At 34.4% G+C, this 15,074-nt stretch overlaps 2 protein-coding genes across 2 annotated transcripts; one reads left to right on the top strand and one right to left on the bottom strand.

The window, feature by feature from the left end:
• Positions 1–112: 112 nt before the first annotated feature.
• LOC106428809 (ubiquitin-conjugating enzyme E2 19) lies at positions 113–1,863 on the bottom strand. Its single transcript, XM_013869560.3, has 6 exons — positions 1,528–1,863; positions 1,080–1,107; positions 764–991; positions 562–625; positions 421–480; positions 113–315 (listed from the first exon to the last, which is right to left on the bottom strand). Exons 1-6 carry the CDS (start codon positions 1,644–1,646, stop codon positions 269–271), a joined length of 546 nt encoding a protein of 181 aa, XP_013725014.1. The 5' UTR covers positions 1,647–1,863; the 3' UTR covers positions 113–268.
• An 11,512-nt stretch (positions 1,864–13,375) lies between these two features.
• LOC125594318 (cytochrome P450 705A22-like) lies at positions 13,376–15,073 on the top strand. Its single transcript, XM_048770579.1, has 2 exons — positions 13,376–14,338; positions 14,436–15,073. The coding sequence occupies exons 1-2, from the start codon at positions 13,439–13,441 to the stop codon at positions 15,066–15,068; spliced, it is 1,533 nt and encodes a 510-aa protein (XP_048626536.1). The 5' UTR covers positions 13,376–13,438; the 3' UTR covers positions 15,069–15,073.
• Position 15,074: the final 1 nt, after the last annotated feature.

The following is a 15,074-nucleotide window of genomic DNA, read 5'->3' as shown; positions in this document are numbered from 1 at the left end:
CAGAGAAACTGATGTGCTTTTGCTGATTTTAAGCTGGGATATTCCTACAACCTTTTTCCTCAAATCCCGTTTACTTTTTTGAACTTCCATATTATTTCTGAAACAAACAGTCTTTCATCTGGTAATAATTGGTTAAACTGCGAGTAGCTAGACTGTATCTGCAACATAAGGGTTTTCGATTGCTAAGACTTGGCACGAATTGAGATTACAAAGTACAAAAAAAAAGAAACATGATCTTTTGAATGCAGTTACAGAAAGAGATAGAGAATCATGCGTTTAATGGTTTGTAGAGCTTCTCAACCATCTTCCTATACTCTGTACACCAGCAAAACACACATAAGAGAACATTCATTATTTGATGATAAAAACTGAGAAAACCAGAGAGATGTGTTATTCTATTTACTATTTACTGCAAATTACCTTCTTGGTTGCTCCAAAGCTTAGCTGCTTGATTGTTCAATGGTGAGCTGATGTTCGGTTCTGCTCAAACAAAACACGGAGAATCAGATCTTGGATCAAACCAATTAAGAAAACTCTCAACGGTCAGCACATAGGTGTTACCTCCAAGAAGGCTTTGAATGGAGAGTAATATCGTCCTCACATCATAAGCAGATGACCATTTATCCTACAAACAATGTGAAACCAGATGTTCTTTGTTTTAAGTACTACTGCTTCTTTGATACATAGTAGCTTTAACGCTCCAGGGGATTAACCAGTAACACACAAGTAGCACTAGTAGGAGCAAAAATGATTTGTCTTGTACCTGAAGAATGTCCAAGCAAATATTGCCATAGAGATCCACATTGGGGTGGAAGCAGCAAGTCTCAAACTTAATTTTGGGAGGTTTGAAAGGATAATCGTTGGAGAAAGAGAGTGAGAGTCTGTACTCAGTTCCTTCAAACACAGTATCTTTGCTTCCTGTGATTGTCCCTTTCCAGCAGAATATGTTGTCTTCCTCTGGGAAAGCCGATATCCCCGGATCACCTCCCATCTGAGAAAACAAACATCAATATCAAAAGACCATACATATACATATATATATATATATAAGCGTTCAACTTCATGTATCTCAAGCTTACCATTAAACCCATTAGTTCAGATTGTAGCCTGCGTATTAAAGGAGAACAATGGATTAGGAAAAGTCATGAATTTGCTTAACCAATAAAGAACAAAACAGGAAACGAAGCTGTAAGCATAAAAGTACTAAAAACATAGCGAAATGTGATAATGCATCGTTTTTCTTAGAGCAATTTTCGCGAACAGTTGGTAGACAAGGAGAGAAACGATAAAATTCACAAGGGAACAAGAGAAGTCACAATCAACATTTTGGGGGCCATCGTCTCCCTAAAGATATATTCTAGAAGCATGTACGACCACAAAGAAATGGATATGGGTGGAGCCAGATCCTAACCTAAACATGAAACCCATAAACAAATAAAAATCAAATCGACGCCATGTTGAGTACGGATTCAAGGAAATTATTTTAATTTGAGGCGAAATATTCCAAATATCGTAAAAAGGAAGAACCTTTTGAGAACGGATTGGCTATCGACGGTCTTAGACGGAGGAGCAGGTTGTTTCGATCCGGTGGCTGCCGGCGTTGTTTCCGCCGGAGTATTTCCTTGGTACCCATTCACAGCCGCCATCCCTTTTTCGGCTTCTAATTGACAGACTACCAACCCACGATCGAATGGTTTCGAAATTGAAACGGTTTCGATCAAGGAGAAACAGATTCACGAATGATCCAAGTAGAAGAAAAAGGGAGATGAGAAAGTGCCTTCTTTTACTTTTCTTTCTCCTGTGAGAGAGAGCGCGTCTGGGTTATAAAACGTGTAAGACAGAAGAAACGACGTCGCTGCAAAAGCAACAGCCCAATACGGAATAATCTCATGTTTTATTTATCTATAACAATACTAAAAGAGATATGTTGAGTCCTAAAGCTATCCATGTAAGATTAAAAAATCTACCAATAATATAGTGACATCTCAGCAATATTTCACTCAACTTTTGCATTTACATCAATTGTGAACATCATTGATCTATCTCTTTGTGTTCTTCTCTACAATCTCAGCTATTTCTCATACATTAACTGCGTGAATCAATTCATCAATCTTATCTGACGCTATGACTTCCACTTTTCTTTACGACACATTATTATTATTGTAGATTATGTGCATTCAAACTTTCAAATCAAACATCTATGGCTTTTCTTTTTCTCTAATCTATCTTCTTCTTTACTTCTTCAAATTAGGGAATCCCCAAACTTTAGACATATTTCTCCTCAATATTCATCACTGCCGGTGTCTTCTTCAAAAAGCTATGAATTTGAGGAAGACAAATCATTGTAATTATATTCCAGATATTTTCATACTCTTACCATTTTCTCATGATCCTATTTTGTTGGTTGGCCTGAGAAACTATGCGTAGCTGAATTATTCAATACATTGTTAATATATTGTTGTTGGAACAGTTGCATATTTGGAACTCACTATAACTCTTAAGCATAAAAAGATGACCACAAACATGAAGTCCATCATCTAATCGTGCAACAACCATCAGATTCAACCATTAAAGAATCAGTTTGATTTACTATAAGAAAACAGTCTTTAGGTGACACAATCTCTTACCTTTATTATTGCTGCCATCATGTTTTATTTCTCATGAAATGACTTCTTTACCTAAACTAAAAGCATTCTCAACATCAGTGTCTTTTTGACTAAAATATTAAAGTCTTTGCTTAATGATCTAGAGCAGGTTTTGGACAAACATAACACTTCCCATTGTTCACTTTGTCTAAGGTGATTTGGCAAGGAAGGACCTAAGACTCACGGTTCATAGATTGAGAGCTAAGAAACAGAGGGGTAACCCATTGACACCAGAAGAAACTGATTTACTCCTTTCAGCTTTGGGTTTCTCTTAGTTATGTCTCAGTTTACTCTACTGAATATTTTTCTCTTGATGTACCATTAGTAGTTGGTGGCCTTCCAAGGTAGATATCCCTCAGTGATACTGCTTTTTCCATATATGTTTTCTTTGTTAATATATATAGATATTACAAATCTCAGCTTTGGGTTGCTTTTGATTATTTTTTTTATTAATAGGGACGTGCTGTGGAGATATAGGGTCCTGATGTATTATTAGAAAAGAAAAAAAAACGGGCTGAAGCATTGAAACAAGGAGGTTATTGTAGTTTTTTTAACTCTTCGTACTGAACCCTATTCGATTTGAAAGGCCTTGACTCCTCACTTGCTAAGATAATCAGTATAATAAATACAGAGAAATGACATCTATTAGAGCCTGATTGGTGCAAACAGGCCCTTGGTCCTCTGGACACTTCAGTCCGCAGTTGTTCAGTTGGTGTTATTGGTGCTGACAGTGTAGGTAATGTGATTCATATGAGATGAATAAATTGATGATTTTGGTCCGAGTTCTATATTTTTCTCTCATCACGGTTTTATGTGATTTTTCCTACAAGAGAACTTGAGGATGAGATGGGTGATGCTCATATGGCTATCCAAGCCAAGTTGATGAGCCAAGCTTTCCATAAACTGAGCCACTCTTTGTCGTTACGGCAAAAACTTATCATCTTTATAAATCAGTTATAGAACTTTTGTAGGTGAGTTTTGTAGATAAGTTCATGTATTTGTCTTATGAAAATCTCTTACGTGAATGTATCTTCTCTGCGCATTGTTTTATGTTAAAGTGAGAGCAACACTTTCTGCATTCGGAGGATTTGGAAGTCAAACACTTCAGTATGTTATCTTCATTGTTTTATCTTCTCTGGGAATATCTTGAAGTTTTATGCTTCATATATTTCTAAATATCAGGTCAAGAAAGGTGAAGAACTGAAGATATAAGTATCCAAAAATTGGTCACAAACTTTCAGTATGTTATTGCTTTTGGGCTTTAATCTTTTGTTGCCTCCTAAGTTTTCAACAAATAATGATTATGAAAAGTATTAAGATTTGTCTATATATTGCCCATATGTTTGTGTTTGATATTGTATACTTGTCCAGATAACGGGAAGCAAGTTGATGTAAAGATAAAAAAACAAACACGCAATTTGATCTGAGAATTAAGCACAAGTCCATTGTCTAAAACGGGACATTGTACAATTTTAAATGGGAAGAACTACCGTGGAGAAGAGGCTTCTAAGAAGTTGCTGAGACTGAATGAACCTGTTTTGGTTTGGAAACCCATAAAAAGATGAAATACGTCCTAAAAACCCATTTAATGAGGTTTGGAAGATGTGGAGAAAGCAAGTGAGTGCCTCACATCCCGACTTTCTTCTGATCCAAAGAAAATCATCTTAAGGAGAATGACACTGTTCTTTCCAGATTGACCGCAGAGAGGCCATTTGTGTGAAGATGAAAATTTGACGGAAGAAAGAAGTAAAAAGCATCCAACTGTTTATGTCAATTTAACTGAGATATCTCATATGTTTGATAAGATTATGTTATTTGGCCTGCCTGGGGAGAATCATATATGTTTTCTTCACGAAAATTTCCAAAAGGAACCTTCCCAAGCTTCATCAAGTCATAAAGATGAGCAGCATGCACAGGCGAGTGAACCCCATGGTCAGAAACAAGCTGGTAGCGGTAACAGTTATGTGAAAGAGATACCTTATTTGAGGATCCTTTTGCTTTCATGTGCTCAGATCATACAAGGGATGTCAAATTGTCAAGACTGGTTAGGCAACATTCTTCATTGGTTGCTGTTCACTTTCTCTGATTTGAGAGTAAACAATTGGTTGATTGATGATCTGGTACATTTAAAATTTTCCAAAAATGAATTAGTTAGCTATGTTACCATTACTAATTTACTATATTCTAGTTTTGTTATACAGATCCGAACAATGTTTGATATGACCTTATCTCAGTACCAGTAAACATATCAGAGTCGGCAATACTTCTTTCTTCACTTATCCTCAGGATAAACATAATTTTTTTTTGAAAGCTCACAAATTTTAAAGAAAATGCTCATGCACATGGGAGAAGCTATTCACATTTTGGATGGGCCAGTTGTCCACTATGGCATTTCTGATTTTAGTATAATTGTTTACCAAAATTTACTGCCTCTGTAGATTTATTAAATAATATTTTGAAATTTTAAATTTTGCCCCGGATAAAAACAATTTCTAGATCCACCACTGTTCATTCATAGTTTGATATTGATATATTGTTAGCATGGTCACTTATTATGACATGTTTGGCCAAGAAAATATTAGGACTGTTTTCGTCTGTTTTTTCCATTTGGTCTATGATGTTATAGGATATATAGTTTAATTCTTGTGTTTATCAAAGAAAAGTTCTAAGCACTATATTTTGGTCCATTGCATATTCTTCGATTCGAGAAATATTTTCGCTTTTTGGTTTTATAGCTATCCCTCTTCCAAATTAGTACAGATTTATGCAAAAGTATACTTCTCGACTTTAAAACATCTCACGCACATAATCCAAATAAATCACCCCGGGAAAAAAATCTTATAACTCAGTGACGTGATTCTCTATATTAAAAAAAACTAAAAGCAATTAGCAATCAAAGTTATCCACATAGAATTAAAATAACCGACTATATATTTTTAGTCAGCATTGTAATTGCATTTTAAAAACAATAGAGATTCCATATCTTTCAAAACAAAACAACAAAGTTTGATATTTAGACTATTTTTTGGAATCAAAACAACAAAGTTTCACTGACATAAAAATATGTCTTAAATGGAAGACTTTTAAAAAAAAAATCATTATGTCAAAATAAAGTTAAAATAAGTTTCTCAAAAAAGTAAGTTAAAATCAGTATAAAATGACTAACAAAAAGTACATACAAGAAATTAATTTAATATCTAGGTTAGTGGTTTGAAATTAACATATATTATTTTAATTAAATATTAAAATATAATAAAATTCTATTATTTAGTAAAATATTAGAAAAATTATCCAAATCATTTAAAACAAAATGGAAATCAATTTCTAAAGAATCAAAGTTAAAAACTATTCAAAAGGTACTAAATTGATATTTAGAATTATATTATGTAAATCAACATACAAATTTAACTACCACGAAGATAAAATTAAATCTTAAAAGTTATAAAATTCTTAAAAATCATACCTTCCAATATAAAATAGAAATCAGCATAAACTTATTTTTTATTAAAAATTATAAGATGAAAAATTATGAATTTAACTAGTTATCTATAGCTTTTGCTTACGCTCAGTAAGTCGCATTACAAAGACTTTTTAATTGTTACCTCCAGTCTATCAATATACTGTTAGATTTGTTCATCGTTTATTTATAATGTTTGACCAAATAAGTTTGTGTAAAAATAAGTTTAGGCTAGAGAATTACCAGTCGGTTCATTTTGAGAAGTCTTTACAATTTTTGAAAAATTTCTAATTTGCTTCTCGCTATTCTAAATCCATCTTAAGTTGTTTAATAACTAATTTAAGAATAATGGAAATATGTTTCAACTCTAGCATACAAACAATCTTGCAGGGTTATAATTTTTTTATAACCAATACCAATGCCTGATATATCTGCATATCTGTAATTTAATCTATCCCAAATATTTTTATGTAGTATTTAAACATGAATTCGTTAATACAGAATCTCCTACAAGTTTCACATTTTTAAAATAAATAATTATTTACAAAATACTAAATACCAATGAAATTTTAACACAGAAAATTATTACAAATTTATGAAAATTTATATTTATATGAAATGAATTTATTTAACTATTTTTCAAAATGATAATTTGAAAAAAAACATTCTGATGATTCATAAACAAATATATGATATACATAAAATAATAAAATATGAATATTTTATTAAATATAAATTATTTAAATTTTAATAAAGTTTTAAACGATTACTAAAAGATTAATAGAAACTTTAAATATAGTTACATATAAAATATATATTAAATAGAAATTAATGATATTCCTAACAAAAAAAATTATATTTCTTCAAACCCTTTCTCTTTAATTTATCAAATCTTATATCAAAAATGATATAATATAAACCCAAAAATAAACTTAATTTATTTAAAAGCTTAGAACTTAATTTCTTTTAAAATCTAAGGTTTGAATTATATTTAATAGACATTTAATGGACAAATAAACCGCGCGTAGCGTGGTAAAATCTCTAGTTCTTCATAAGTGTCGGATAAGTTCGACAAATGGTTGGAAACCATTCTTGAGGAACACCAATCCGAACCAACCAGGTATCAGAAGACTGAGATATTGGATAGCTGATTGGCAACGTACGGAGACGATAAGATCACTCGCAACAACGTCAAATCATTTTATTCGGTAAACTTCTTTACATTACGTTCCTTTCATAAACGGCTGACTTCATTGATGTATAAAATATACATGTTCAATGGCAGGAGATTTTTATCGGAGCTATTGACACGTCCTCAACAACTATCTTGTGGGTGGTCGCTGAGCTAGCCAACCCCCCCCCCCCCCCACATCGTAGAGGCATTGAAAGCAGAGATAGATTCTCTAAATAGGCTGGTTGAAGAAGGTGATGTCCCCAAGCTTCCCTACCTTAACGCGATAATCAAAGAAACGCTCCGACTGCATCCACTTGGACCTCTATTGCCAAGAGAGGTTCAACAGCAGTGTGAGATTAGAGGTTTCCTCATACCAGAGAACACACCAATGTTCGTAAATGTGTACCAGATAATGAGGGATCCAGATGTGTTGGAAGACCCGCTCATGTTTGTGCCGGAGAGGTTATTGGTTTTTTCAGAACCAGATAAAGTAAAAAAATACATTCCTTTCGGAAGTGGAAGACGTGCATGCCCCTGCGCAGCTCTTGGTACCGTTGTAGTGATGACAACTGCAGTAGCTGTTATGGTGTATCGCTTTGATTGGAACATTGAAGGAGGCGTCGACATGGAGGAGCACCTGGAAGGAGCCATCCTTACTTTGAAAATAAGATTTTATAAGCTAATCATGACTTATCTTTTTAAGTTCAGTCATGTTACTCAATATTTTTTTGTACCTTGCATATGTGATGGATGTGTTGTTGGGAATTTATGGAAGCAAAAGTGATGACTACAAGATCATTAAGAACCAAATGGTGCCCTTTAATTATCATGTCAAAGTTAAAATAACTAATTAAACTTATAAAAATATTTGTCATTATCTAAGCAAAAATAAAGTAAACCAAAAGCAAAACTAAAAAAAAACACAGAAAAATAATAAATTCATGACTTAAGAAACTTAGAGCAACATTATCAGTTACAACCTCTAGCAGTTTCTAAAACAAAAAAAAATTAATACTATTATAATAATTTGATTATGTTTTAATTTTGCAAAACCAGTTAAAAGCTTAGTTAAGTGACATCTGTCCTTTGGAGTTTAGGACCAGTCCTTAAAAATCTTCCATTAAGAACTTTTCTTTTATCTCTCTCCAATTTTAATCGCTTTTTAATTTTGTTTAATTGTTAAGAATCCCTATACAATTTGCCATTAAAAAAACATTTGAACTCAAACTATTATCAGTTTTTAGTTAAAAGCATATTAAAAATTAGAAAATATAAAGGAAATTTACATTAGAAGTATTTTTTTAATTACAAAAAGTGAGTGACAAAATAAACAACGTCAATAAGGAATAATCCTTTTCCCAAAGTGTTGAAAAGAGCGACTCTTCCGTGCATTTGAAATGAAATTTACCTACTTATACATAACAACTACTTGATTTGAAAAAAAAAAAAGTAATATGTGGATTATTGTTAAGTTTTTTTTCATATATTGATAACAAGTTTGAATCAATTGATATTGTCATGTTTTGTAAAATTGATGATCCAGTATAAAGCATTTGCATCAGAAAAGGCCAAACCACATATGTTATTTTTATTTTATAATATTTTTCTTTTTCTTTTAGGTATGTCTATACTATTAAAAAGAATCATTCTAAAATTTAATGTAAAAGTAGTTAGATATATACATTACTATTTATTAGTTGTTAGTCTTACAATAAATTAGTCTAACAATACAATGTCAATTAAATACACTATATTTTCTCATATACTTAACGAGAAAATATAACTAGCAAATCATATTTACGTAATTTATAATTAGATTCAATAGTGGCAGAGGAGATTGCAGTAAAAATCACTAGAGACCACCGTAGTCAATCATATGTAGCTGTGGGTGGCCCCCGTTGGTTGTTGAGTAGGCTGGAGTCGGAGGCAAGATTAGCTAGTACGTGTTGATGCTAGCATGTGCTCCGACCGCGTGTTACCTTTGGGTTGGGAGCTCTGTTGTTGCTTCTCTTTCTACCCTTTCTAGCTTTTCTTTTATTCTCATTTGTCTCTAAACTGTGCTCGACGCGTGCTCCTACATTTGTGTTTGGAAGTACGTTGTCCAAGCTCTCTTTGCATTATATTATAAAATCAGCGTTATAAAAAAAAGATTCAACAAATCTTTTCAAACTAATACAAAATATTTGTTAATCCACATTAACTATATCTAATGATTTAAATTTTGTCTTTGTCAATGCCATCCATACATGAGTTAAAACCAAAACACAATGTATTTTTGACAATTCAGTCACATATATTTTTATGCATAATAAAAGGCAAAATGCATATCTTTCCTTTAAGAAAAAACATGTATATTCTGTTTCACTCTTTTTAGTTATATAAATTTATCCATGAGAAATAATATTTTATGCATAAAAGCTAGATTAAACAGACATGTGTTAGATATGTTATGAATATTGTGATGATGTTTATTATGGCAAATCCTAGATATAGTTGTTTCTTTATTTATTTTCCAAATTAAATTTTGGACTTAAGCAATGAGCCTCAGTAATAACATCATCTTCAAGATGCTTATGGGGGTGACTTGTTGCTCGAAGGAAGACGGTGAGGCAGAGAGAGCAAGCGTTATCGAGTCATTTGCCTTGTTTAAGAAGATTTTCTCAGCAACATTGCTTCACTAGCCGCTCAAAATGGCAACATTGCTTAAGAAGTTCATAAAACCCTTTGGCTTCAAATAACCTGCAGATGGTACCTAGTTGGTAGAGAGTTCTTGATGGTGGATTAGAGTAACAAGGAAGCCTCTGCTTTTCAGTTCTTGTGTTCATCTTCTTCAGAGAGCTTTGAGTAAAAATGGTATTAGAGCAAGAAAGGTTTGTGTCTTTACATGTTTGACTAGAGTAGATAATGTGTTTGGTGATAGCGTTGTGGCAATCAATTTATCTTTATAGTTCTCAAATAGTAATATCCAAAATTCCAAAAGTTGTCATGGCGTTATTTCTGTACATACTGGCTTTTAAAGTGCTGAATTACACAAAATGCACATTAGATCAAAGAGTAAGTGAACTACAAGAGACTCAAGAGCAAAGGACAATTAAACATCTTGAAAAGGACACAATAGTCTTTATAACCAATGTCAAAGCTAAAGAGGGATACAAACATTTCTATAGATACATGATAACTTCCCTAACTTTTTGACCTATTGAGAAACACCAAACTAAGAAGCCATTAAAGATGATGGCCGAAGTTAAGGGAGGCGATCATACTTAATGACCCGAGAGACTCTTTCGAAGAAGACAGGAGTCATACTTGTGTTAAGCTGAATGATAGACCTGTCATGTTTTAAAAAATTTTGCGGCCCTTAGAAATCAGATTTGCTTTTAAAGCAGATCTTGGTGCAACTAATATTGTAACCAAACCTTCATTTTTGTGGAATGATATTTACAATTTAGCAAAAAAAAAACCAAAACATATACATTATGTTTCTTTAATAATATATTTTTTCTTGGATATATCTTTACTTTTAATATAAAATTAACATAAACAAACCAAACAAAACAACACTAGACTATAGTTTGCCATACATAAAGCTTCAACAATCCCAAGATCATCTCCAATGGTGCATCATTCCCAGGGAATACATCAAAAAAGTAAAAGAAAATATTTTCTAATAGTACATCATTTTGAAAGAAAAATTAACTTATAATAGTATCCCTTCAGATTTGAGGAAACACTATTCAAAACCTTATTTCTACTACTGAACTTTTTATTGACAAATTGATCCTTAAATTTTTATATAGTTTTATTTTATATCTAAAAAGATTACATATTTGTGTTTTATACTTTATTGAAACTAATAATACTTTCACCAATACAATTACTTTAGTTTCACGAAGTTGACAAAGTTGACGAAGATGAAAGTGAATCTTTGAAAAGTTTCACCTACTCTAAACAGTCTCAAACAACATAAGTCTTCAACAACATCTGCTCCTCCAGGTGGGTGGGAAAATTTGATTCTTAGATGGCTTTGATTTCATTGCCAACATCTGCTCCTCCAAGTCATCGTATGTAACTATTTTCCCTTCAAAATACTTGTTCATGAATATTGTACCACCCAACCTCTCATGGTTGGGGAGATACTCATGGCAGTATAGTTCAGAAACGAGTCCGAATTCTCTGAGAGAGTATCGGATTGGGACGCCATTAACGATAAACCATAACTCATACTTCTTCTCTACACAAGTTGATCGCAAAACGAGAAGCCACATTCCCATCTACTTATGCTTTCAGTTTTTATATGGAAGAAATGTTGGAACTGTGGGTGCTCTATGAACCATTCCACCTCCTCCTTTTTCAGGATCTTTTGTATATTTCTTATCGCCCTGTTAATGTAACATTTTCTTGAAACCTTTAAAAAAAATTGATACTAGCTTGAAAGAAAGTGCATCTTCAGCGGTTGCATCCCTTCTTCTTCGTCATCTACAAGCTGCACTCATGTGAAAACCGGATCACGAACGACATCTTACAACCATCAACTTAAAGTTTCGCAAACTTGGACTTAGTTAAGCAATCATAAAGTTGAAGTTTTTCTTGGTTTCACAAAGTTTGTACATCTATATTGTTGAAGTTCAACTTAGATTTACAAAGTCATCAACTCAGTTTCATGTTCTCGTATTTGAATACTTACCTCCTCTGCATGCGACTCAGTTTCATGTTCTCGTACTGATTCCTGGAGTACTGGAGCAATTGAATCCCCCATTTCATATCCTTCTTTGAACTCCTTCTCTTCTTCTCCGGGTTCGTTCTCTTCTTCTCCGACTTCCTATTCTTCGTCTTCCGCTTCCTTCTCTTATTCTATTTCATTGTCTTCTTCTACTTCTCTTGATTCCTCCTCTTCCTCTTTCTCACTTGATTCCTTCTCTTCCTCTTTCTCTCTTGCATTTTCTTCTCTTTCATCTGCATCTCGGGGACTTTGCTCGGTTCCCAGGGAAACAGATTTGTCGATGGTGCTTGGGTTTACTTCATCCCTACTTGTTTCTCCGGATTCTGGAACCATAACCGTTTCTTCTCCTCCTACACTACTTGAGCTGTCTTCTTTCGCTTTCGGATCGTCTCGATTCAACATTATTTGGGTTTTGATTCTCGATTGAGGATTCGCGATTAAGTAGGGTTTTCAGAATTTCAAGAAAAACTTAATTCGAATGGTCGACACAGAGAGAATTCAAGAGTTAGAGACAGTGAAATCTTGAATGCCCTTCTCTTTATTTTTACAAGTTTATTTATTACTTTACTTTTCAACCAATAAGGGGAAGAAAGGGGAAACGTATTCGAGATTTCAATTTTTGGAAGTGAATATCTGATTTTGATTTTGGTGGATCGGTATTGGGTTCGGGTTTGGATAGTCCTAGGTAGAATTGAATTATCTAATTTTTTCTTGGTTTCGTTTTCTTTTAATAAATTTTCGTATTTAAATAAAGATTTAATAAATCTTTAAAAAAGAAAAGAGTACGCGAGAATACCTTTTTTTTTTTTGAAGATCACTGGAGCAATTGATTCATCTCGAGTTCCAAAAGATCCAGACGCTTCATCAGGCTTGGAAATTACTATAACAGTCTTGAAATTCTCAAGGTTCTGGGGATCAAATAAATAATTAGGCTTTAGGGCCTACAATTTCAGGCCGGTTTTGCATGTTCTTACCGGTATTTTGAATTCCCAAAAATCCGGAAGCTTCATCAGGCTTGGAAATTACTATAACAGTTTAGTAACCATTTGTGATGAGGCCTTCATATACACATACTGGCTATTCAAGCGTTGGATTACACAAAAAGTACTAGACTCCATACGCATGTGACGGGAAAAATTAACACAGTAATATAGGTGTACATGCATGATTGAAGTGACTTCAAAACACTTGCAAGGCTCCAATTTTGTTGGCAAATAATAAAACAACAAAAAAACAAATCCAATTATTACATAACTCCAAAGGGGAAAAGTTCCAACTTCTGACAAACAAAAAAAAAAGTATATATACAGTTTATCCATTATTTCACGTCCATCAAAAAAATAAAATAACATGTATTAAGCATGGCCGTACAATATTATGTTCAAGACTCTCTTTGATAAGGAAAATATAACGGCATCTCCTTCGCTTTTTGAGCACCAACTATGGACGTAGTCTTTCAAAACTCCATCATTCTCGTCCTCATATGCCTCTTGTCACTTCTCTGTTACTCTCTCTACGTCAGGAAACCACAGAGGTTTGATTTGCCTCCGAGCCCTCCCTCTCTCCCAATCATCGGTCATCTTCATCTTTTACTCTCTCTTCTTATCCACAAGTCTTTCCAGAAACTCTCCTCCAAGCACGGACCACTCCTCTACCTCCGCATCTTCAATGTCCCCATCGTCCTCGTCTCCTCATCCTCAGTTGCTTCCGAGATCTTCAAGACGCACGACCTGAACGTCTCGTTCCGTGGCCTCCCTCCGCTTGATGAGTCACTCTTGTTCGGATCCTCCACTTTCCTCATGGCTCCCCATGGAGATTACTTGAAGTTTATGAAGAAGCTCCTCGTCACAAACCTGCTCGGATCTCAGGCACTCGAGCGGTCACGATGCATCCGTGCCGATGAGCTAGAGCGGTTTTACGCTAACCTGCTTGGCAAGGCGATGAATAAGGAGATGGTTGATATTGGCAAGGAAGCAATGAAGGTCAGTAACAAGATCATTTTCAAGATGCTCATGGGAAGCAGATATTGTTTGGAGGAAGATGGTGAGGCTGAGAGAGCAAGGGGTCTAGTTATCCAGTCATTTGCCTTGTTTAAGAAGATTTTCTTCGCAACATTGCTTCACAGGCCGCTCAAGAAGTTCGGAATCTCTTTGTTCAAGAAGGATATATTGAGTGTCTCCGACAGGTTTGACACGTTGCTAGAGAGGGTTCTAGTGAAACACGAAGAAGAGAAGCCGAGTGAGCATCAAACTGCAGACATGATGGACGTATTGTTGGAAGCTTTTAGAGATGAAAATGCAGAGTATAAGATTACTAGGAACCATATTAAGACTTTTTTCATTGTAAGTGTTTCTTCCCCTCATTAAGAATTCAAAGTCATTATCTTGACTAAGAGGTGTTTTACTTTTTGTTTTTTTTTTTTTTTTTTTACAAGTGCAGGAACTTTTCATTGCAGGCACTGATAGTATGGGGCAAACTACACAATGGGCAATGGCTGAGCTGGTGAACAACCCCAACATTCTTGAGAGACTGAGAAAAGAAATTGAATCAGTTGTAGGGAAAACAAGTTTGATTCAAGAAACAGATTTACCAAGCCTTCCTTATCTGCAAGCAGTGGTCAAAGAAGTGCTTAGACTGCACCCACCAGCTCCACTCTTTGCAAGGACCTCCAGAGAGGAGTGTCGAATCAGAGGCTTCTACATACCGGAGAACACAACACTTTTGGTTAATGTTTATGCTGTGATGAGGGATCCTGGTTCTTGGGAAGATCCTAATGAGTTTAAGCCGGAGAGGTTTCTAGCTTCTTTAGGAACCGGGGAAGAGGATGAGAGAAGAGAGCAAGCACACAAGTACATTCCTTTCGGGAGCGGAAGGAGAGGCTGTCCTGGAGCAAATCTAGCATACATCTTTATAGGAACTGCAGTTGGGATGATGGTCCAATGCTTTGACTGGACAATCAAAGGGGATGAGGTTAAACTGGAAGAGGCTGCTGGAGAACTGAACCTGACTATGGCTCATCCCCTTAAATGCACTCCTGTAGCTCGAACCATAAAACCCTTTGGCTTCAAATAACCTGCA

This window comes from Brassica napus (assembly GCF_020379485.1).
Source record: "Brassica napus cultivar Da-Ae chromosome A5 unlocalized genomic scaffold, Da-Ae chrA05_Random_43, whole genome shotgun sequence".
Lineage (NCBI taxonomy): Eukaryota > Viridiplantae > Streptophyta > Magnoliopsida > Brassicales > Brassicaceae > Brassica > Brassica napus.
The sequence above is the reverse complement of the archived record's forward strand: the minus strand, read 5'-3'. Positions and strand labels throughout refer to the sequence as shown.

Excerpts from the sequence above, each read along its gene's own strand:
- LOC125594318 (XM_048770579.1), top strand. The coding sequence starts at position 13,439 with ATGGACGTAGTCTTTCAAAACTCCATCATTCTCGTCCTCATATGCCTC. Across the intron at positions 14,339-14,435 it reads ATATTAAGACTTTTTTCATT|GAACTTTTCATTGCAGGCAC; the intron begins GTAAGTGTTTCT and ends TTACAAGTGCAG.
- LOC106428809 (XM_013869560.3), bottom strand. The coding sequence starts at position 1,646 with ATGGCGGCTGTGAATGGGTACCAAGGAAATACTCCGGCGGAAACAACG. Across the intron at positions 1,108-1,527 it reads AGCCAATCCGTTCTCAAAAG|GCTACAATCTGAACTAATGG; the intron begins GTTCTTCCTTTT and ends TTTAATACGCAG. Across the intron at positions 481-561 it reads CATTCAAAGCCTTCTTGGAG|AACCGAACATCAGCTCACCA; the intron begins GTAACACCTATG and ends TTGTTTGAGCAG.